The sequence below is a fragment of the Poecile atricapillus genome, chromosome 2, assembly GCF_030490865.1.
Source record: "Poecile atricapillus isolate bPoeAtr1 chromosome 2, bPoeAtr1.hap1, whole genome shotgun sequence".
Taxonomy (NCBI): Eukaryota; Metazoa; Chordata; class Aves; order Passeriformes; family Paridae; genus Poecile; species Poecile atricapillus.
In genome coordinates this window covers 102,995,242-103,018,206 of record NC_081250.1, presented here as the reverse complement: position 1 = coordinate 103,018,206, position 22,965 = coordinate 102,995,242, and the positions used below count along the sequence as shown (strand labels likewise).

The 22,965-nt window shown below is 39.0% G+C and overlaps 1 protein-coding gene across 7 annotated transcripts in view; it reads left to right on the top strand.

The window, feature by feature from the left end:
- The window catches only part of PTPRM (protein tyrosine phosphatase receptor type M), a 449,216-nt gene that overhangs the window by 413,555 nt on the left and 12,696 nt on the right, over nt 1–22,965 (top strand). For all 7 annotated transcript variants that reach the window (XM_058830649.1, XM_058830647.1, XM_058830643.1 and 4 more), the window contains 6 exons: nt 1,595–1,692; nt 13,876–13,992; nt 18,326–18,480; nt 18,812–18,947; nt 19,518–19,667; nt 20,129–20,302. In XM_058830649.1, the coding sequence (XP_058686632.1) occupies nt 1,595–1,692; nt 13,876–13,992; nt 18,326–18,480; nt 18,812–18,947; nt 19,518–19,667; nt 20,129–20,302 (830 nt within the window). The remainder of the gene's footprint in view (nt 1–1,594; nt 1,693–13,875; nt 13,993–18,325; nt 18,481–18,811; nt 18,948–19,517; nt 19,668–20,128; nt 20,303–22,965) is intronic.

Here is a 22,965-nt window from a genome sequence, read left to right as displayed (position 1 = left end):
TAGATTCTGCTGTTAATTCTACCCTTAAGACCTTCTGACATTTTTCGTGTTCTAACAGTCATAGCTTCCTGTTGTTTTAAGTGGCTTTTTCTCCTGTTACATGAACAATGAAAGCAATTCAAGGAAACCTGTAAGGAAATGAAAACTATAAGGAGACCTGTGAAACTCATAATATAATATTATATATATATATAAAAACCTCATAAAATAAAATAATTATTTTTAAAGACAGATAAAATAAGGGGGAGAATACATAGCTTCTTTAAATGATCTGTGCAAATTATGGGTGGAAAAATTATAATTTGGAATTGCTGTAAATAAATACAGTCTTAAAAATTCAAGAGTTTTAGTCTATTACCTTTTTCTTCTATTTCAGATCTAAGTTACATCATAACTGTGATGTTATTTACCTAGTGAGTTGGTTTTGGCTTGCCTATAATATTATAGAGTCATGAAGTCACAGATTGGTTTGGGATGGAAGGGATTTTTAAATACCATCTGGTCCAAGCCCTCTGCCAGGAAAATACAGTAATAATATATTACTACATTTTCCACTAAATACTTGATTTCAGTGTGAAGATTTTATTTTCAAAGGGAGCTCAAAGTACACAACATGGGTGCCAAACTGTCAATGAATGTATGGTTTGGTAATGCTTGAAGAGTGTTGGCTTCTTTACTAAAGGAACATTAGGCCGATACATTATCCATTTGTTCTCCATTTAGCTGATTTAAGTCATTGCTCTAAATAAGCCCCTAATTGTTTACTGCAATGTGACAGTTCAGTAATGGATTCAGTATGGATGTTAAGCTTATAGTTTATATTGTTTGCTCTTATTGGCTCAGTGATTTTGAAGCACTGGTTTAAAATTGGGGTGGCACATCAAGCATCATGGCTAAGGTGTGTAGGTGACAGACAGGGCCAGGTACATGCAGGGATGTGTTTCTTCTCAACATTTTACATTTCTGTAGCATTTCTTGTGAGCTGGTACCTAGCTTCAGCACGATGCTGGAGGAAGCCCTGTATGTTCATGAACAGAAGCACTCAGGTTGGGGAAGGCACTGCAGAAGACCTGCTGCCATGGCGCATCACATTTCTTCGCAGAAATTTTTGCAAATTACTGTTTTGCAAAGTGATACACTGCAGCAAAAAAACTAACTTCTGTCTCACTTCAGGAACTACAATTTAGGAGCTGGGATAATTTGATGGATAGTGTATACTAAGCAAAATACTAGAAACCAGGAAAGGCCACATAGTCCAGTGAGGCTCATTTCATTCCAAATACACCTTCCCTAGGTTATCATCCAATTGCTAAAAGACAGAGTGATGTTATCCATTTTTTATAATTCCACTTCTTGGTATTATGGAGATAAATACCTAAGTGCTGGAGATCAAACTTTCTTTCAGAACACTATTTCAGGAGAAAAATACTTAAATGCAGATAAGTAGGATGACAGAAAATAAATTGACCAATCCTAAATTAAAAATATGATGATAGTGATATGAATATATGTGTACAGTCAAAAGTTCCCCAGAGACAAGCTTCCAATCATGAGACTTTCAGATAGTAACCTTTTATTTGATTTATTGTTTCAGGACCAATGCAGGAGACAATATATGACTTCTGGAGAATGGTATGGCATGAAAACACAGCCAGCATAATCATGGTTACTAATCTCGTAGAAGTGGGAAGGGTAAGTGGTTTTTGTACTTAAAAAGACGTCCAAGGTGTTTGCTTTTTGAAATTAAATAACAGACCAACAAGGTTTTTCCATACCGAATATAGCACATAAAATATGTATGACTGCCTGTGCTGAGAGGTTCATTATCAATTATTTTTAAACATGCCTTGGATGCTTGGCTTTGATAACATTAGCACAATGAAAAAGTAACTGATAAAGCTGCGTTCTGTACAGCTGAGTTTGCAAATACTGACAAAGGGGGGGAGATGTCATATGTTTGTACATATCTCAGATATACCATTTCTCTTAAGAAAAATCACTAAATTTGTTGCGGGACAAGGTATGGAATAATCTCTTATTTTTTTAAGGACAGCTAAGGGGGAGTCATTCTGAAGCAAATGTCTGAGAAAAGTAGTTAAACTGTGAAATTGCTTCTTGATATTTTCATCTAAATTGGTCCAGCTTGTTTGGGGTTTCCTTCCTGAAAGCCTTCTGGATTAAAACAGAAAAAATTAGTTTTATGCATTTGGGCACTGTTCGTTGATCATGTTCAGAAGCTGGATAGTAAAGGAAATCTTGAGTTACCTGGTTGATACAGTGTACTTCCCTTCTTTGCTTAGGAACTTCTAAAACAGGCCTCCCACCTTAGTCTTTATGTCTAACTTTGTTTTCAACAAGTATTGAATGGAATCTTTTTCTTTGTTTCACACAACTGTCAGTGAGTGAGTCTTTTCATTTACTGCTTTGTCTGTGCACTGCTGTCTTAGTTCTCATCTGGGATGTTTTTTTCAAGAAAATTTGCATGGGAATGTGGCATATAGCTTCATTTGATATGAAAAAAAATCCCACTGCTTTTATGGGAGCTACTGCAATTATTGTAAATCGAAGTGTTGAAATAAGAACCCAAGTGCACACATCTTGGTTTGAGCAGCATGGTTTTAAGAGATGTTTTTAATTTCACTCTGGTGCAGTGTCTGATACTCCCTGTGCCCTGTGGCATTTGCATTAGGAGAGAGCACTGTTTATGTGGTGTGAGTTCAAGTCCTTTTGAGCAAGTCCAGTTTTACAATCTCAGTTGATTTTTCCATATGTCCTTTGTGAACTGATAATATACATCCTAACATTTAGGTATCTGTGTGCTCAAGCCTGCTAACAGATCAGATGCCAGTATTATTTTTAGATGTGAAAAAGATGGGGATTGTGACTGCAATTAACACCTGCTGCAGGAACACATGTACGACTAATTGCAGAGACAAAGAGGGATCATGGAGGCCGCTTTAAAAATGCAGTCCCTTGAGTAAGGAAGAAGGTAGAAATACCTGGATGGTTATGTATTGATTCAAAAAGGACGGATTTGTAAGAATAGAAAGCTCTCCAGCAAACCTCTTTGTTAAAGCTTTATACACATTCATAAGTGCCCAAGCGAACAACTTAAAAGGGATGTTTTCAGGGTGTGAATAAACAAGCCTGAGAGCAAAAGCAGCATTCTGCATGGAACCACATACTGATTTCCCAAAGTCAGTATTTGGAGGCACCAATTAGAGTAACTGTCGGATGTCAGCAAGGGAGACACCAGTCTTGATGCCAGTGCTGGCAGCCTCTGCTCACAGCATTTAGGTGCACAGCACATTCCCACAGCAATAAGGAATGGTTTGTGCCACTTTGGAGATTTCTTCAGGGTGCAAGAATCCTAGTGGGATACAGATCTGCAGCTTTGTTGTTTCTGTCAGCGGTAGAAATGACTTTGTTCTCACTTTCTCTGGAGGCCAGCATAGGTGAGATCAGAGAGCAGAAATTGAAATGAGCTTTTAATGGAAATAAAATTGTATGAGCCACAGAACAATGCACTCACTCCTCCATTGGTGTTTTTCTGCCACTCCCAGAGCTGGAATCATCAGCAACAAGAAGGCAAATTACAAATACACCATCTGTCCCGCAACCCCTAACACAAGCTCTGTGCCACCTTGAGTAGTAATGATTTTAATGGACTTGTGGTAGCATTCCTGTAGGGCAAACTTTATAACCTTTCCAAACTTGAAGTTTTCTATTTCTATTGCTACCACTGGTATAAGATCTATAGGAGTTTCTTATTTTTCTTTTTTAAACGTGTTTTAACGGTGTTGACCCATTGTAAGCCAAGGAGGAAAATTCTTTTGCATTTTCAGTAAACGAATTTTCAAAATTTATCATGTTTGCCACACGGTGTATGGCCTTCATGAATTAATCATTGAGGGAGTGTATGTGTATTTGTTTACTGGGACAGGCTGGATAGTCATTAAATCAGTGCTAGGAACTTGCTTCTTGCCCTGGAGCATTTTGCATCAGGACTGTTTTAATTGCTGCTGGAGGAATCACCATGAGGCTGTCCCTAATGCAGGCACCTGCTGCAAATGACTCAGTCCCTGCATTACCCTCCAGCAGGGTCCGGGTACATCTGCCAATATCTGTCATTATCTGAGGCACACTTGTCAGAACCACACATCCCTTTAAGCTCTTGTGTGTTCCAGCGAGGGACCCTTGTCAGTGTTTCTGGCACCTGCAGACTGCTGTGCACCTGGTATTTAAATGGCACCGAAATGTGTTTTGATTGTTTTCTCTCTTTAATGAACCCACCTGAGGGACATTTAGCTCTTTATCTAGTAGCCTGTTACCCAGTCACTCACATTTACACTGCTTGTGTGGAAATTCAGAACTAGCTTGTGCTGTTGCACTAATCCATCTGCCAGAAATCTTATCACAAAATCTGCAGGGCTCCCTAAGGAGACTTTTGTACTGATAATTTAAGCTAATGATTTCTAAACATATTTAGTCAGTTTTATGAAGACCTCATTAGAATGTGACTGTTTATTAAAAATCTAAATGAGGTCTCACAGTCTTTTAGAAAAAGCATTGCTGAGTTGAATGAATAGTTCTTTGATAAAGGATGATGAAGTGGCACTTAGTTAAGTTTGGCCTAGGTTGACATAACAAGTTCTACAAAAAAAAACCCTGAACAAATAAGCAGCCCTTGAAGCAACCTTGAAAAAAGGTCTCTGTCTTCTTCATGCTGGGATCAACAGCTTTTCCCTCACAATGAAGTTCACAAAAAGAAAATGGCAAGTAATTAATGGTAATGACCCAGAATCAGAATTTTCCAAGCTACACACTAATGGATAAAGAGTATAAACGAGAATCAAGAGTCATATAATTACATCAGTGTGACAACAACCTGTTTCAAAGTAAAGTATTCTGGATTAATGCAAGAGGCCTCCATGTCCATGTCTGTAAGTGGTAGAGCAACTGAAGATAGTAGTGTCATTTCAGGGAGCATCTTTATCTGAGAGATTTAGCATAATCTGGTGGATTATTCTGTAAGAAACAAACATTTTTATCCAGAAGTGTGGTGATGTTACGATCACATGGTGTGATCATAAAATGGACACAGAAGAACATCTTGCTTACTCCGAGAGATCACTCTGGAGGGCAAACTCCAAAAGACCCAGGAAAGCAATGGGAATGGGATCAAGGTGTTTATGTACCAGCCAAAGTCTAAGGTTGCTCTTGATTTGTTTCAGTGTTTGCACACATTGAAGCATTTCTGTTTTCCTTGAAGAGGCATGATGGGAAGATTTAGAATATATTCAATTGTGCCATCTAGCTGTCACCTCCATCTTTGCTCTTGTTGGGTTGGTACTAATACTTAGTTGGCAGAATCAAACTTAGCATGTCACATTATTTGCCATTTTTCAGTAGTCGCTTTCTCTCCCACTTGCTTTAGGCAGAAGAAATTTAGTAATAACTGATTAATAAGTGCTGAAATGCACTGGCAAAATTCGGTGGAGGTGGTTATAAATAAATGCACTGCAAGGACTTATGATTGTCTATTATGCTTTTAATGTAACAAAGTATTCATAAACAAAATCACTATAAATAATTATAAAAAATAAAACCTCACCCCAGGAGCATAGTAATTACAGTAATTTGAGTTTCTCAATTATTATTCGGAATTAGAAAACAGCCAGTGCTAATAGTGTTAATAAGCACACAAAAGACCCTTTTTGTGAAGGGAAGCAAGGTTGACTACAACAGAATGGATGTGACACAGAGGGGAATGAAGGGCAGCCACAAACTGGTAAATAGCCCGTATGCCTGCACCCACATTTTTGTGCTACCCAAACTGCTTCTCCCTGCCATCTTATCCCTCAGGAGTGGTGTACTTTCCTGATAGTCATTTCACACTCTTCCTAGGTGTCATTTCCCTCCCAGGACCCAGAAGGGCTGTATTTGCATAGGGGAAAAGGAGGAATACAGTGGGGGTTTAAGTTTTCCTTGGCTTGTTTTCCTGGACCTGTGTTTGACATGTTATGTATGTGGCACTTCTCTGCAAAAATGGGGACAATTCTGACTTTTTATGCTTAAAAGAGTATTGCACTCCGCATGACAGCAAGGACATCCATACCATAGTCTTCTGACAGAGAATATCTCCTTGATACTGGCTTGCTATAACAAGCATTACTGTGGTAAGATAAATGGCATCAGAAAAGAGTTGTTCTTCCTAGGAAGCACAGCCCTAAGCAGTCATATGTTCATGTCTTTGGGTTTGCAGGATTCAGTGGTCAGCATTCAACAGACATTTCTTAAACAGATTCAAATACGTTTCCTTAACAAATAAAACCTAAAAGTCTTTATGATGAACCAGATCTTCTTCAGATCTACTTGATAATTTGTGTTATTGACAGAGATTAGGCATCCAAGAAAAACTGCTAAAAAAAAAACCTGTCCAAAGACTTCTTACTGGAAACAGATTAAAAGAAGAAAACAAAATCTTCATGGGAAAAAAGCAACACAAAATTGTGTGAAACTTCCAATAGACTTACCACCTACACTTAGAATGAAAATGGAATTTTTCACAAAGCTATTACAAAGTTTGTACTTACATATTTTACAAGTTTTTAGAATCTTCCAGGCAGAAGATCCTTCTAATAAACAAAGGTAAATTGTATTTAAGATTCAGATCACCCAATACTGTGATCTTGCAGAGGTGAAACACAGTGACTCTCCAGCATGTCTCACAAACAGCACGTTTGTATTTAGTATAAATGGAAGAACACTCTGTCTAATTGAAACTGCCTCTAAATGTAATAAGCCAAATTACCTACACTGGAATTAATTCAGGATACTGGTGTTAATGCTCCTTAGGAGGTGTGCCAAAGAGTTTGTGTGCATACTGGTGACTAAGGTTTCATTTTAACTTTTCTACTGAAAGAAACCACAAGAGGGGAAAGGTTGTTACATGAATCCATTTACTTCCTCAAGACAGTTCTAGTCCCAGCTTCTTAAATATATAAATAGTGTTCTTCCTCAGCCACTGAATTTTTTTTTCCTAATCTTGTTTACCCCCCAAAAAGGGTACTTGTGCTTATGATGCATAAGCACAAGGTATTATATTCTGTTGTCATACATTTGGTTTCACTGTAATTCCAGTATCTCCTGTTGGATAGAGGACAATTTATACTTATTCATACAATATCAATGAGAAAAACAGAAAAGTAATCAAAATTTAAAACTATTGTTAATCTTTCAAGTCAATGAACCCTTCTAGTCATCAAAACAGATTTCATATTTCTAGATTTTTAACCAGAAGTAACAAGTTTACAGTACTGCATTATACATAGTAGGGGAGGAGCCCTTGTTGTTCTTCAGGAAGGAGAAGGAACAACTCTTTGCAATTTTTTAAAGAAGATGTGCCCAGGTTAACAATGTTAGAATCATGAAACAGAGCATCAAGCTAGAGGCATTCAGTCACTCAGAGCAGACATGGGTTCAGCTCTTAGTATTTTGTTGTATTCTCATCTCCAGTAAAAGCTATGTTTCAAAGAATGTTAATCAACACAGATTAATATCTTAATGCCTGCTAATCTAATTGAGATAATTCACTTTGAGAAATGAACAAAAGAGATTTTAGGATACACAAATACACTAACCCCTTTGTTGGACTAACTGAAGTGCCATCAAGGTGTAGGATGCAACTTTAGGTGCAATTTGCCAAGAGAGATGGCTTCAGGTTCTTACTTGAAATGTCACGGCTAGAAAAATGGCTTCGTAACTGCAAGTCTCCTTACCCCAGCAGACTCTTGAAATTATCTCTTAGTGTCTCTGTGAAAGGAGAAGTATCCTGGAGGCACTGACAGTTTTACTTTACCTGGTAGAGTAACATGTCTAAGCTAACATCAGATGACCAGGTTTTAGAGCCAGAAGGCAATCCACTAAGTAGGTGGTGCTCTGTACCCAACTAATGGCATGATTTTTCTCTTGGAATGGAAGCATGGTTCAGAGCACAAGCTTTGCTGCTCAATGCAGGCACATCAGGTTCTCAGAGCACAGGATCTGAGAAGCAGGGCCATGATTTCACAGTTGTGTCAGGAATTAAGACAGGCTTTGAGGACCTCCAGCTAACCATCCCTCATCTTGGCATGGGACCAGCCTTCTCGTGTGTTCTGTGCTCAGCCATTCTTCTTCCAGGGCTATACTGAGGTGCACAAAATTGCCTAAACATAATCAATGAAACAAAGGCAATCCATATTCCTCTGCTGGTATTAACAGTGGAGGCAGGAATACTGGAACAGCTTTACCTCAGGCTGCTTTACCCTAAAGCAACTCTTATAGACCAAATCTTTATGGTCAAAGGAAGGCCACACCATGGGTTTGGCCTGTCATCTTAATTTCTTCTAACCCACTGTGCCAGGTTGATGGCATGCTAACAGAATGCCTGAATCTTAAGAACAAAGGGATCACACTCATTTTGTCAGGTGGAAAGCATTTGTTTATGGCTGTTGCTGGACATGTCCAGAAAGCCAGCACTTCTGGGCAGAAGCTGGATGAGAATGCACCCACCAGGCAACTTAGGGCTGCACTACTGGGGCAGCTTAGGGCAGAAGAAGGTGGAAATTAGACTGAGCTAGCTAAAATTCATGGAGACATCTCTCCCCACCCTGGCAGCTGTGAACAACATATAGACTTCCGGCTGACTTCACAGAGACCCATTCATCTGATGGTGCCAAACAGTATCTCAAATATTGTATTTCTCAATAGTCTTCCACACCTCTTTTAGAAAACTGTAGAATGAGGTATAAAACTAATAACAGACTTGCTCAAAAGCAAACAAAAGAAAATTAAAAAAAGGAAGACTGGGTTTTATCTCCTGTCAAAGGTTGTTTTATAACATATAAAATGTTCTTATATCGTAATACATTTTTTGTTAGAAAAGTATTTAAATAAAAATACTTCTTTTAGTTGAAGTCAGCCAAATAAAAGTATCTGTTATGCAAGCTACATCTGTAAAATCTGTTTAAAAAATTACCAGTTAGCATGGTTGGCTGTTTCATTTTATAGCCAAGAGGTTTCACTACAAAATTTATGTCTGACTTATCGTTATTACTTAGTTCAAGATTAATTTAAAATTAGAATGTATAATACTGCTCTTCACTAATGACAATCCATACAGGACATAGTCAGTTATATCACACTTTTGCTAAGAATATTTCAGAATCAAAGGAAATTGGAAACTTTGAATAATCAAGTGTTATTTAAACTGTTCTGTATGGGCTGCAAAGTGTATTTCACAGCCAGCTCACATATTAAGTCTGTAATACTACTCCTATTCCAAAATTCTAGGTAGATAAATTACTGTCCTGACTTTCCTACTGCCTTTAGCTACATGTTGTGTCACTTTGCCAAATGGTTAAATATACACCTTCAGAAGTCACAATTTGTGTTCATTAGCCATCCACAGCCTACATTATTTGTTGTATTTAGAACTAGCAACAACAACTTTCCCCCTTCATTTTTAATTCTAAGTTTCACACATTAGACTGTTTTACTGGGGGATGGAACTAGAGAGTGGAAGCAGATAATTCTCTTCTCCAAATTTCTAAAATTATTAGTAAAATAAACATGTTTGAAACAATTGGACAGTGTACCTTGGGATGAATAGATTAAACCAGAGCATTTTCATTATGTCTCTGGCAGTCATCCTTTTATCTCATCTTGTGATGAACATCTGTATTTTTTGGCATGTTGGTAGGATATAAATGTGGGGTGTATGTGAACAAACTCTCAATTATAATTCTGCTCAGATGAGATTTCAAAATTATGTTTTCTGCTTTGAGGATGATATTTACTGTTATGGTAGCAACTGTGTGGAAAAAAAAGATCTACTGCATTTAATATTCAGTTCTGAAATCATGTATCAATTATTTAGTTAAACCTTCTGTTAGTAAGAATTTTTTTGTAAAACACGTACCAAATGTTTATAAAATGGAAAAGAGATTCATCAAGTTATGGTAGCTAAAGCTGTGCTAAAAAAAAAAATGAACATATGCTACCAGCAGTGTTTCTCATATTTAATGAGTAAAACCATATTCTATTTTGTTGCAATTGTCTTTTCTTGTACAAATAAAGGCCCTGATCCAATAAGCATTTATAAATGTGATTTTGATTTACACTAGTTAATCTACTTCTGTCTTTAAGACACCTTTGCATTTATTTGGGTGGTCCTAGAGGAGATGGGAGATGGATCTTTAAGCATTTACTTGACTTTTGGTTCACCAGGAGTCCATGGAGTTCTCAGTTCCAGAGCTTAGCACGTGCAGAGCATTGCAGAACAAGAGCCAAAAGTAGGAGAAAAGCCTGAATTAAAATAAAGTTGGGTTTGGGTCTTTTTTCCTCTGCTAGAGAGTGAATCATCAGTTGGTCTGTGGCTCTGACTGAATTCTGGCACTGTTCCCGTGGCTTTTACAGCCCCTATTCCACTTGGGAGAGTTTTCAGGAAATTGTGTTGTCATGGATCCTTCTGCTCAGCTCCAGTCTGCTCCGTGCCCAAAATACCCTGTGCAGCAGAGTAAGAAATCCCCAGCGGGCCCAAGCTGCATGAGGCACAAAAGGCTATAACTTCTGTGCAACATCTCCCGGTGCTTCCCTAATTATTCCACTGTATCATCTTAAATAACGTTTAAAAAAGAGTGGAATCAAATCCAGCAGTTGAAGCATAAGAACATGAGGACTGTGCTCTTCTAAATTGGTCTTTCTGAATTGTCCCTAGTTCTTAGCCATAATCCAGACGGTCTGGATTTACCAAGTTAGAAACAGGCATGTTTTCCTTCAAGAAGAGAGCAATTTAATTCAGCCAAGGTTGCTTATCCCCCCCCAACCCCACCACCCGATTGTTTATTTTGCTAGACTAGAGCTAGGATGGCAGGTGCCCATCAGAAAGAAACAAGGCTAAAGTTAGCAACAAAGAGACGTGCTGATGAGCAGTGCTGTGCCAGGGATCACGGCTGCAGCTGCTCCCTTCCTACGTGCATCGGCCCTCTCCGTGTGGTTCAGGTTCCACCTATGGAACAGATATGTGAACAGGCAGGAAAAGGGAATCAGCTCCAGAGAAGGGGCTGTCAGCGTGTTGCTCCAGCCCAGAGGCAGTGTGAATTGTCTTACTCTTCATGAAGTCAAAAAGACATCTTAGCCACAGGTGGGAAAGCGCTATTTCAAAGAGTTTCTGGCAATGACTATAAAAGGGTCAGTTTGCTGGCCGAAGGGATTTTAACAATGTGAATTTTTTGGATTATTTCAACAGCACAGACAAAACAATGAGCATTGATGTTTTTCACTTAGCTTCTGAGAGGGTTTTCGAAAATACGTCTGAGCAAGATAAGGTCTGAATAAATATCAAGTAGATGCAACAATAGATAGCAGCAGGAACTACTAAACTGCTTGCAGCAATGTTTAATGCTTTTGAAATGTTTGCTCATTGCTTACAGTGGACAGATAGGTTTTAGAGAGGAATACACATTTTTCAGAGATCCTGTTGTTAGGGATCCTGGGAATGGCCCTCAACTTGTTGGTAGAATCCTTCTTCTCTTCTCTGGCACCCTGTCAGCTTTCTGGCTCTTGAGCATGTTGCGGGGAGCAGTCTTGCTACCCTTGCCCTGTTACAGGAGTGCTGGGCACTGTCCAGGGTCCCTGCTCTCAAGCCTCTTGTCATGGAAGGGAACTCTGGTGTTGCCATTCATCCTGAAACCACCCTTAATACCAGATGGAATGTGAAGACTATAAAGAATTTTTTTTAGCCAGTACTAATGTGGTTACTAAGTCTGAAGACAAGTACAGAAAAATAAATAAAAACCTGCTTATAAAGCTACCTGAACTTCAGCTTTGCTCTAGGAGCTTTCCATCAGCTGTGTAAGCAGGAACAAGCTGTTAGGATGCTTGTATAATTTTGTGGCTGGGAGCCAGGGCTTCTGACCAGGCTACTGTTTTTCACTGAAGAGGATCCTGATGTGGGGCTGTGTTTTGCCAGCCCTTCAACTCAGTTCTATTCAGATTTATATTTCATCCTGCTAATGAGTCAGAAAAAGGGACAGAACTACTGACCCTGCCTGGACAAACTTGCAATTTCATCAGCCAATGTCACTACTGTGATGTGGCAAGACCTCCCATCTATCCAGAGAGTAAAGAAGGATTGTACACAATTATCAGCTACATTCTGGAAACAAATGCTTAAGAAAATGTATTTTCTTCTTCTTGACAAGACAGGGTTTGACTTTCTGCATAATCCTTTCTATACAGAACCTGGAGTTTGTATAAATAAACCATTTGAATCTTGCATTACAGTTTTCACTGTATGCTTATACACACATTCATCTGTTCTACCTTTTGCTCAGGATTAAACATGGTAGTAGTCTAAATATTATTTGCATGAAAATAGGTTTGAGAAATATTCTTATCAGTTGTGAAGTTTAATTTTATTCTATCAGTTTTCCATTGAATATTTAAAGTGCTCAAGTTTTTTACCCAACTCATTTAAGTGCATCTTTAGGTACACTAGATTTACATGTATTAAAAGATCAATTTTAAATCTTCCCTTTGGTGGGAAAAAGAGAGAAACTGTTCCATGCAGCAGATGTAGAGCAGATGCTACTCATAGCACATACTGCACTACTGGATGATGGCCAGATGCAGTGGTGATAGCATAGCTATTACTGTGATAAAGCAGAGTAAGAGAGAGGTGTAAGTAATGTGTTAGCTTCCCAGCCTACCTCTTTGTCCCCACAAATGGGAAGGAGGAGAAAATTCCTAAATCTGTTAGCTATCTACATCGTCATATACAGTCCTCAAACCATACTTTTTTTAAAAAATGCCATTAATATATATTCTATATCTATATCATCTATATATATATAATGATATAAAAATATATATTGAGGTGAATCCTATCCATAATGTTTGGAGTTATCTAGTGAATTAGTAGTTAAGCTATGTAGAGTTATGTAGAGTTAAAGCCTGTGCATAAACCTCAGCTCTTGACTTCAAGCATTGAGTTTTGCTATTTGGCCTCTCATCTATTCCTTTGGAAAGCTAATCTGTGAAAACAGGTGCTTTTCTGAGAATCATACAATAAATATGTTGAACTAGAAGGTATACACAAGGATCAGTGAAGTCCAGCTCCTGGCCCTGCACAGCACCATCCTGAAGAACCACACTGTGTGCCTGAGAGCATTTTCCAAATGCTTCTTGAACTCTGTCAGGCTGGTGCTGTGACCACTTCCCTGGGGAGCCTGTTCCAGTGCCCAGCCACTCTCTGGGTGAAGAACCTTTTCCTGATACCCAACCCAAACATCCCCTGACACAGATACAGGTCATTCCCTTGGTCCTGTCACTGGTCACCATGGAGAAGAGATCAGTGGCTGCCCCTCTTCTTCCCCTTGTGAGGAAGCTGTGGACTGCAATGAGGTCTCCTTCCTGTCTGCAAAACACTTCTATTTTAGAAGGTAGAAAGATAATTTTGAGACAAATCAACAAGTAGAGGTTGGGAGGAAAAAACTTCTGGTGGTATTTGTCCCTCTAGGTGCACTCTTCTTTGGAAAGCAGAGGAAATGAACAGTTAACTGAACTGTACAGGGTATAAATATCCTTTGTGCTCCAACCAAATTTGCCTTACTTCACTCAGCACAACACAAAGCTCATGTGCAACTCTGAAATCTGTCTTAAAAAGAGAAGAGGCAATGTCCCTCAAATATTAAGCATTTCCACATGGAGAAAATGTGACTGTTTTGTGCATGATTGCACTTCAAATCAGAAATCATTGCACAGCATGCAAAATGGATTCTGTATGAACCTTCTAAAATAAATGAACCTTAATTCCTTTTGTATCTTTTAAAGGTCAAATGCTGCAAATACTGGCCAGATGACACAGAGATATATAAAGACATTAAAGTTACCCTAATAGAAACAGAGCTGCTGGCTGAATATGTGATTCGAACATTTGCTGTAGAAAAGGTAAGTTTCCAAATTCAGTTTTCTTAAATACAGTGAAATCTGCCAAAGTAACTTACATACAGATTCAACAAGGGAAACTTAAACGTTTTGACTGACATCCTGCCTTTGTAGGTACTTTTGGGTAAACGACTACCGCCCTCTTATGGTAATCTGTGTTTTTCTTCTTCAAATGCAGCAACTGTTCTGTGCTTTTCATCACTGTTAGCCCCTGCCTGAGTTAGAAAAAGTGACGTTCCTTGCCTAGGAGAAATCGAAGCCTCCCTTCCAGCAATCAATTGAAAAACACATTTGTGCCGCTTTCCCATCTTACGTTCCCCACAATAATTTTCTGTCTGTACCAGAGGCTGCATGCAACATTATTCAGAAGTCTGTGGTGGAGAATACAGTTGTCTGTTGGGCTGGAGTGTGTCTGGTCTGCAGAGACAGAGTTATAACAAATTACTGTTCTTCTCAAGGCAATTTCCCTTTTCACATGGAATCCGTCCTTACATGGAGAATTCCAATCCCTGTGTCCTATTACCGTTTGTTAGAATAATGCCATGCATTTGTTTGATGCTTTGTAGCTTGTAGAACTTGCAGCTCCCCAGCTACAACAAATAGAAAACATACAAATAATAAATTTGGTACAAATTCAGTAAAATAACACAAAAGGTACTTACTGCAAGTGAGAACAGGCAGGGTTGGTCAATGGTGAGGTGTACCATGCATTTTGTGCCAACTCAGCAATTCCATTCAGAATTCATTTAAGGACAGAAATGTTTTAATTGTATGGGTCAGGACCCATCTGAGTTGCAGAACACCAAGAAAAGTACCTCCTTTTGTTAAGGCTAGATATTCCTAATGGCGCACTGAAGTAATGCTACATCACCATGAGTAGATTTTCAACCAACTAGCTTAGAAAGCTTCTTTTGATTTAGTTTCAGTACCCATTATTTATTGGTTCTCTCTAATGATGAAATAATATTCATTTATGGGTTTGAAGAACAGAATATTTAGCAGCAAAGAATCCTGCACCCAGGTACCTGAAATTGCCAGAAAGACTACCCCACAAGGGTCTCTGTACACATGTCCGGAGTAACAAAGGAATTGGGGTTTCTTCCTGTTTTATTCTTCAATCTACTACTTAAATATGCATCAATGTAGCAACCTGAGGGTAATGATAATAGAATTACGTGGTTTGAATGAATTGAAATATTGTATCATGTTTACCACTATACACATTGTGTACTGAATTCACTCAAGCCTGTTGTTTCCTTGCATTTAGGTATTTTTAATAAACAGAGGAGAAATGCTGGCTACACTTTGAAGTAGATGAAGCACTGGTTGATTTCTATTCTGCAAATTTTAAGCTCATGCTTTGATGTTAGCTTTTCGCTTCTTAACTGGGACTGAAGAAAAGACCTAGAGGATTTTACAGTTCAACATAACCAAACTGTCTTGAATAAGTGCATTAGAACAGATAGAGATAAAAGGCACTAAACATTTTATTTCTTTTTAAAAATCTCCATCTGAAAAGATTTCATTTAGACACTGCTTTTTAATAGTTGGTAGCTTTTCAGTAAGCCTCTAAAAGCAGTGTCACTCTAGTTTGAGTAAAGTACACTTGTTTTTACTCTATTTTCTATATTTTTTAACTCCTCCAGTGGCATTGGAACATCTCTTTCATCATATTTCTCTCAAGTTCATGTTTTTGATATACTGAGATTGATACTTTTCACCTTCCCTAAGTCAAGGTGCATGATGAGTCAGAGAGCACCCTAACCAAACATGCAGATAATACTAATTGAAAAGTGGTATTGAAACAACACTGGAGCCTCCATTCCAAAGGACTTGCAGATTTCACTAACAAGACCTTCAGTAATTCAACAGGAAAAATTTCAGAGTTCTGTGCCTTAGGTGGCCTAACCCCCTGTGTCAGTACAGGGTGACTTCTGGGGAAAGTACCTGAAATCCAGAATGATGAAAGATTTAGCACACGTGAACTGCAAGGGTGGAGTTAAGAGAACCAGCCTTGTCCGTTGTGGTAGAGATGAGGAGGATGCGTAAGGAAGATCTAATTGCAGCCTGCAGCTACCTCATAGATGTTCAGAAAATCAGAAGATTCAAATTCTCTAAGACCTCTAGTCCCTTCTGACGGTCCTTTTTGTTGATGAACATCTCATACCTGCTCATAAAATAAGATTTAGAAGTTGATTTGCTTGAAGATAAATTGATCGCTTACTTCGGTTTGTTGGTTTTTTTAATGGATATTGAGTAGTCGGGGGATAATGCTGAGAAAATTGAACCCAAAAGTGCAGTCTGATTTTGAAGACTGTTTCCTAGATATGTTTTGCATTGTGTGAATAAGCAGTTTCTTTGGAGCAGTTTCTTTACAGCACAACAGTTAACTCAGATGAATAAGTCATACATGAATAGTAACATAGAGCAGCAGCATAAGTTTTTGTAGAATTTTTTAACATCCTAGGGTTTAGCAGTGTACACCATTTTCTGTTTGTTTCAGCTGTATAGTCTTTCCCAGCTGAGCATATGCTTTTATGATTCATGCAGTTGTGTGCTATTTTGGGTTTATAAACCAGCAGGAAAGCTAGATATAAAAATCATTCTTTTGTCGATATAATAAGAAAACTCATTATAAAACTATCCTATATGCAAAACCTTTCCTAAGTAGCTGTTAACAATGACAGACAAAATGCAGTCAGCCTGACAGACAGCCTTTTCACAACTAAGGCAGAGGATGTACAGGACATAACCTGATCTGTGTAGGAGCCAGGCACATTGCTTTGGAGGGGCAGTTTCTTTTTTGTATATTGTCTGTAAATCTCGGCTGTATACAGCATGAAGAATTTGTATGGGATATTCACTTCAGTCCTCAGCTTGTATAGTCATGGCATTGCTATTTTCTGTGAGATCTTTGTTTCTTAGAGGGTCATGGGCAGTTGTTACAAGCAATATAAAAGTGTTTGAGAAACTATCTTCACCTAAGCAGAGCTATTTACAGAGTTGAAGGCCTTGCTTACAGTAGCAGAGATGCACTAACTAATGCACACTAAAATCCCCAGAGAGCAGGGAGCAAATTGTATTCAAATGTGTTTGCTAGACTTGACTTAAAATGCAAATTGTTTTATCTATTCCTCAATTTCAGTATGTTTTAAAATTGTTTTTTAGCATATATGGTCATTTCTGTTCTAAGGGTGTGATCTCCTCAGTCCACACCTCTGCCTCATATGCTCTTAACCCTCTCCCTCACCTGCCTTTTTGTGTCAGTTTACAGGGGAGATGAGATATTCCTCTGAGCAGATTCCCTGTCTCCACAGACCCCTCAGCCTGAGCTGTCCAAGCATCAGATTCCAACATACACTAAGTCCTCTCTAGTCCTGTAGCACTGCCATGTCCAAAATTTCTCCACCACTGAAAATCCCAGACTGATGCTTAATAGCAGTAAATTAGGAAGCTTATATTACTTACCATTCAAAGAGAATAAAACCTTTTATATGCAAACCAGCTCAAAACAATAAATACATCTTTAAGAAGAAAAGCTGTAGACTATCAGTTACTAATATTGTTGACATTTAGTCCCGACTAGACATGATATGCAGCAGTTTTGCTGTTTGCTTATGAGCTATATGTGATGGCTGTGGGTTTCTAATGAGAATAAAATACAGGCAGCTACATTTTTAGAGGGGGAAGGGAATATACAAGCATTAAGAAAATCAAACAGCATACACACTTCTAATATCCAGACTGCTCCCCCAAAGTCACATGGGAAATCACTTACACAATTGGCTTCTCATTCATACCTGTCTCACTATACCCATGTCCTTGTAGACTGGCAAATCACCTGAAGGGTGAGCATGTGGAGGGCTACAGACACAGCCCCTATGATTGAAGGTGCAAAAAAGCTTCCTATTATTCAGCTTTTTCTTTCAGACTAATGAAGGAAACAAATGATAAGGAAAATTATGCTGAAGCTGTAGCTCCCTGAAGTCAGCAGCAAAACCCCTGTGGAGGGCAGTGGGGAAAAGAAAATAATCTGTGCTCTGTGTTCAGCCTTGCTGCTGACCCATTCTGTGATCATGGCATGCATCTTAAGGCCACAGTTTGCAGAGCAGCCTAGTACTTAAATATAGAGATGAGCATTTCTTTTTATGCTAAAAGTTTCTGACCAATCTAGTACTTATTACTTAATTTTGTTGGAGGGCCTTGAAAACAGTGATACCTAACCTTTGAACTTGCTCTCCTGCTTTCAGCAGTCTGTACAGATTGTTGGTAGGAGGTGGATGCTCTTCAGCAAGGCTCAGGCTTTTGAAGATTTCAACCCTTGTCTTTTCAACAGAGAGGTGCTCATGAGATTCGGGAAATACGTCAGTTCCACTTCACAGGCTGGCCAGACCATGGTGTCCCATACCATGCCACGGGCCTGCTGGGGTTTGTACGGCAGGTCAAATCCAAGAGTCCACCAAATGCTGGGCCTCTGGTTGTTCACTGCAGGTAGGTAAAACAGAAATCTCTCTTTTGTGGTTTGCATTAAACTCGAGACCTACTTTGGCTTCTCCTTTACTGTGTATTCCCCACATAGCTTGCTGAAGTCACTGGAGCTCTACACAAAAAATAACTGTAAACAAGAATACATATATTACATATATACTAACATTCATAGAATATATAAATGAGAGTAAAATAATTGAGCCTGAAGTCCTGCAAATGCCTGGCTCAATTTCAGTAATCATCCAATTGATCAAGTACCTGTGAGATGAACCCTTACAGCTTTTACAGTTCCACTACCCTGCTGCACATTAACTATTCTCTTCTTCTACTTCAGTGCTGGTGCTGGCAGAACTGGATGCTTCATTGTCATTGACATCATGCTAGATATGGCAGAACGAGAAGGCGTTGTAGACATTTACAACTGCGTGAGAGAGCTTCGATCCCGGAGAGTTAACATGGTGCAGACCGAGGTATTGCTCATCTACTGGAATACTGCTTTGCAGGAAAAAATACTCTTCTAGCCCATAAAGATGGAGCTTTGTAGTTGGCACCCTCCAGAAAGTAGTTTACTCAGTCACATGCAGAAAGTAATCTCCACACAAACCTGAAGAATCCCTGCCCAAACAAGTGCATAGTTATGCTTCACTGAAGATTCACAATGTTTCTTAAAAAATAAGGAAAATCAGGAATGTTTCCTTTCTGGGAAGGATTCATTCTGGAGTACATCTTGTTGGGGCTTACTTTCATGATAGCACCTACAGAACAGCCCAGAGGAATGAGGAAACCAGAAACATTCCAATTTTTGTTATGGAGTGTTACTGCACTTCTCTAACTACTTGTAGTTAGTTCAAGTCAATCTTTATATGTGCATGAGTGGGATAAAGTTTTTTAAACTGTGACTGTTGCTTCTGGTCTTGCTTCAGTGCTGGTAAACTGAAGAGAGAAGTATCAACCATATTAGTTGTTATGTTTTATTTACCAAAATACTAATGGTCTGTGCGCTCCATGTCAGTAACTATCTATTTTAATTGCTTTACCAGGAACAGTATGTATTCATCCATGATGCTATCCTGGAAGCCTGTCTTTGCGGGGACACATCTATTCCAGCTTCTCAAGTTAGGTCTGCTTACTATGAAATGAATAAACTAGATCCTCAGACAAACTCAAGCCAGATCAAAGAAGAATTCAGGGTAAGTAGTGGCTTACATTGCCTAGAAGCTTTAGAGTTTAGCTATACTAAAGACTTCTGCTTAAGTTTTTATAGTCATATGAATTTTGTAACAGGTCTAGGAGGGAAAGAGTGCAAAAAAAAGAAAAAAGTACATGTCACTCATCTCTGCTGAATTATGCTGAATCATAAAACAATGCAGTGGGGTAGTAGTAAAATATTCTTTTTACTCGAGGGAAGTATGTTGATCCTTCCACTGTCCTTTCTTCAGAAGGCAGGCAGCTGTCTTTGAGGTTATTTTTCATAATCGTATGCTTCCAGGATTTCTCTGCTTCCAAACCCTGCTGACTGTGATGTGTTTTCATTTCTCTGCATATTGATTCCCGCAGAAACTGAATGCTGAGCTGATCTATTCTTAAATATTTTGGGTTGCTTTCACTGCTGTGTTAATTTTTCCGTTGCATTGTTTACTCTCTTTGAAAGACTTTAAATATGGTGACTCCGACGCTGCGCGTTGAAGACTGCAGCATCGCGCTTTTGCCGCGAAACCACGAAAAGAATCGCTGTATGGATGTGCTGCCTCCAGACAGATGCCTGCCTTTCCTCATCACGATAGATGGGGAAAGCAGTAACTACATCAATGCTGCACTGATGGATGTAAGTCTCTGCCACATCATTAATAATAAAAAGGCAATAAGCAGCCCTCCAAACTGAGCCGTGCTAGAAAATGGAGTCAGCATGAGAAGACTGAAAACCTTCTCGCTTGTTTTGTTTCCCAGAAGCATGGCACAAAATCTTTAAACTCCCAAGTACATTTAGGATCACACATATGTTATGTCACAGCCAAGGTTCCAAAGCCATGCTCAGAGAGCAATTCAGGGAGTTCTGATAAATTAAATCTGTCTGGATTTCTCCCTAGTGCTTGAATTTTTAACCATCTGGCCTAGGAAAACAAGAGTTACCTATTAAGAGACTGAGGCAGTTAAATAGAATAATAAGGTTTGCAGCAATATTTCAGTTCCCTTTGTTTATAATTTAAACAGTAATTAACAAAAAAAATAATTGTCTGTCAACACAAGATAGTACACAAGCCATTACTTCAGCCTTCCCATTTATTTCTGTTTGAATGAATGGTTCCTCTTCATGTGTGTGTAGAGTTTTTTTCCAAATGCATCTATGGCAATTCTAATCCTTGTAATAGAGAAACAGTAAAAAGGCACTTAAACTGCCTTTAGAGTCTGTAGATATTTATAGCCTATTTTTGACAATTTACAGCTATAGTCATTACAGTTGTCAAACACATAAACAACAAGAAAACAGAGGTTAGTAAGGAAGGAACACATTGTAAATGGCCTTTTAAAAAGTGAAGCTGGAGTAATAAGCGTTTATTGCAGTTTTTTCATTTCTTTCCTTCCAAGTTCTCAAAACCTTTTCCTAAAATAAGCTCAAGTTCAAAACTCTCCTGTGAAAATGTAAGAAAATGTATCTTTATGTTTATCTCTGTAGAGAAACTGAGAACAGAAGTCTAAGTGACTTGTCTAGCTTCTACAGTAGGTCAATGACATTTCATATTAGAAGGGAGCTGCCTTAATCTGCAGTTTGCAACTGCATTGCAATTGCCATTACATTGCCTTCTTTCCTGGAGGCTTCAGTACTGTTTTGTTCTGTGAATTAAAAAAGCTCAGAAAGAGGAGGGCCTTAATACTTGCTTTGAAGATGCTTCCCTTCTTCGCTATTGAAACAATGGGCTACATACAGACCTGTATCTGGGCAAAAGACTCCAAGGGAGGAGGTGATTTAAGTTGCTTTCTACCTGAAGCACTTTAGCCAGGCATCTCCAACATCCCTGAACTGATGGACAAGAGCAGACTTTTGTCCATCTCTCTAAACACTCAATCTCCAGCAAGCAAGATTGTTTCCCCCTCTCCACTTGAATCCATTGAGGTGTTGAATCACCTCATGTAAGCCTTCAGAGCTCACTTCAAGAAAAAGGGGTAGCAAGCACAGTTTTTGTTATTCAGTATCAGAACAGTTTTCCCAAAAAAATCTTCTGATGCTTCTAATTGAGTGATTAATGGAGACCCCTTTGGACATCTCTCATCTGCATGAAACTTCCAGCAAGGCAGGACTAGTAGGATAGAAAGCAGCTGCCTAATGTAGGAGCAGCATCATTACCTGCTGGTTGCCATGTGCTGAAACAAAGGACCAAAGTTTTGCATGTCTGCATCTGTACCCAAAACACAGTGAAATTATTTTCTGTGGTCTCCTCAGTGACTGTGAAACAATGATCATAGAATCATAGAATATCCTGAGTTGGAAGGGACCCACAAGGGTCACCAAATCCCATAATTACTAGGGTTGGAAGAGACCTCTGGAGATCATGTGGTCTGACCCTCCTGCCAAGCAGGGTCACCCTCAGCAGGTGACATGGGAACATGTCCAGGTGCATTTTGAATGTCTCCAGAGAGGGAGACTCCACAACCTCCCTAGGCAGCATGTTCCAGTGCTCTGCCACGCTCAGTGTGAAGAAAGTCTTCCTCACCTTGAGGCTGGAACTTTTTTATTTTAGCTTATGGCCATTGCTCCTTGTCCTTACACTGGGCATCACCAAAAAGAGTCTGACACCATCCTCTTGGCACCTGCTGAGTCAAAGTCCAAATCTTGGCCCTACACAGGACAGCCCCAGGAATGACACCATTTGCCTGCAGTAGCTGATCTGATTGGATCTCTGTGGTGGTGCAAATGCTTCAGTTCAAAGAATGCGGAGACTTCCCTACCCTCCTTAATGAAGGCACTGGCACCCCCTCCCAACCTTTGCCCCATTATGGCCACAGTAGCTTTCAACACTCAGAAGCATGTAAGTGCAAATGCTGGTTTGAGAGCCATGATGGAAAAGTTCCAGCAAACAGCTCAGTCAATGACATTCTCTGGTACTAAAAGAAACAAAGAGCACTGAAATTTATCCCCTGGGTATCATCGCTGCTGTCAGATAGACCAGAATTTCAACAATATTTCTGAAGAATAACTAGATATTTCCTTTCACAGGCATCATTCAAATTTAGAGCTAAATGCAAACAACCAAGATTAATCTGTCCATTAACAGCTCAAAACAAATCTGTTGCTCAAAATCTTGTAGGAGTTGCATTGGAAGCAAAAACCTCTGATGATTTTACTCAATGCCTGTGGCATGAAATACATTTTAGAAATATAACATCTGCAGAAATTATATCCTGCCTAAATACAGTTTATTAACTTTGAAGTGTATAAGATCTCAGGAAAGAGCTGAAAACAATATATTAATTATACAGAAAATAGAAATA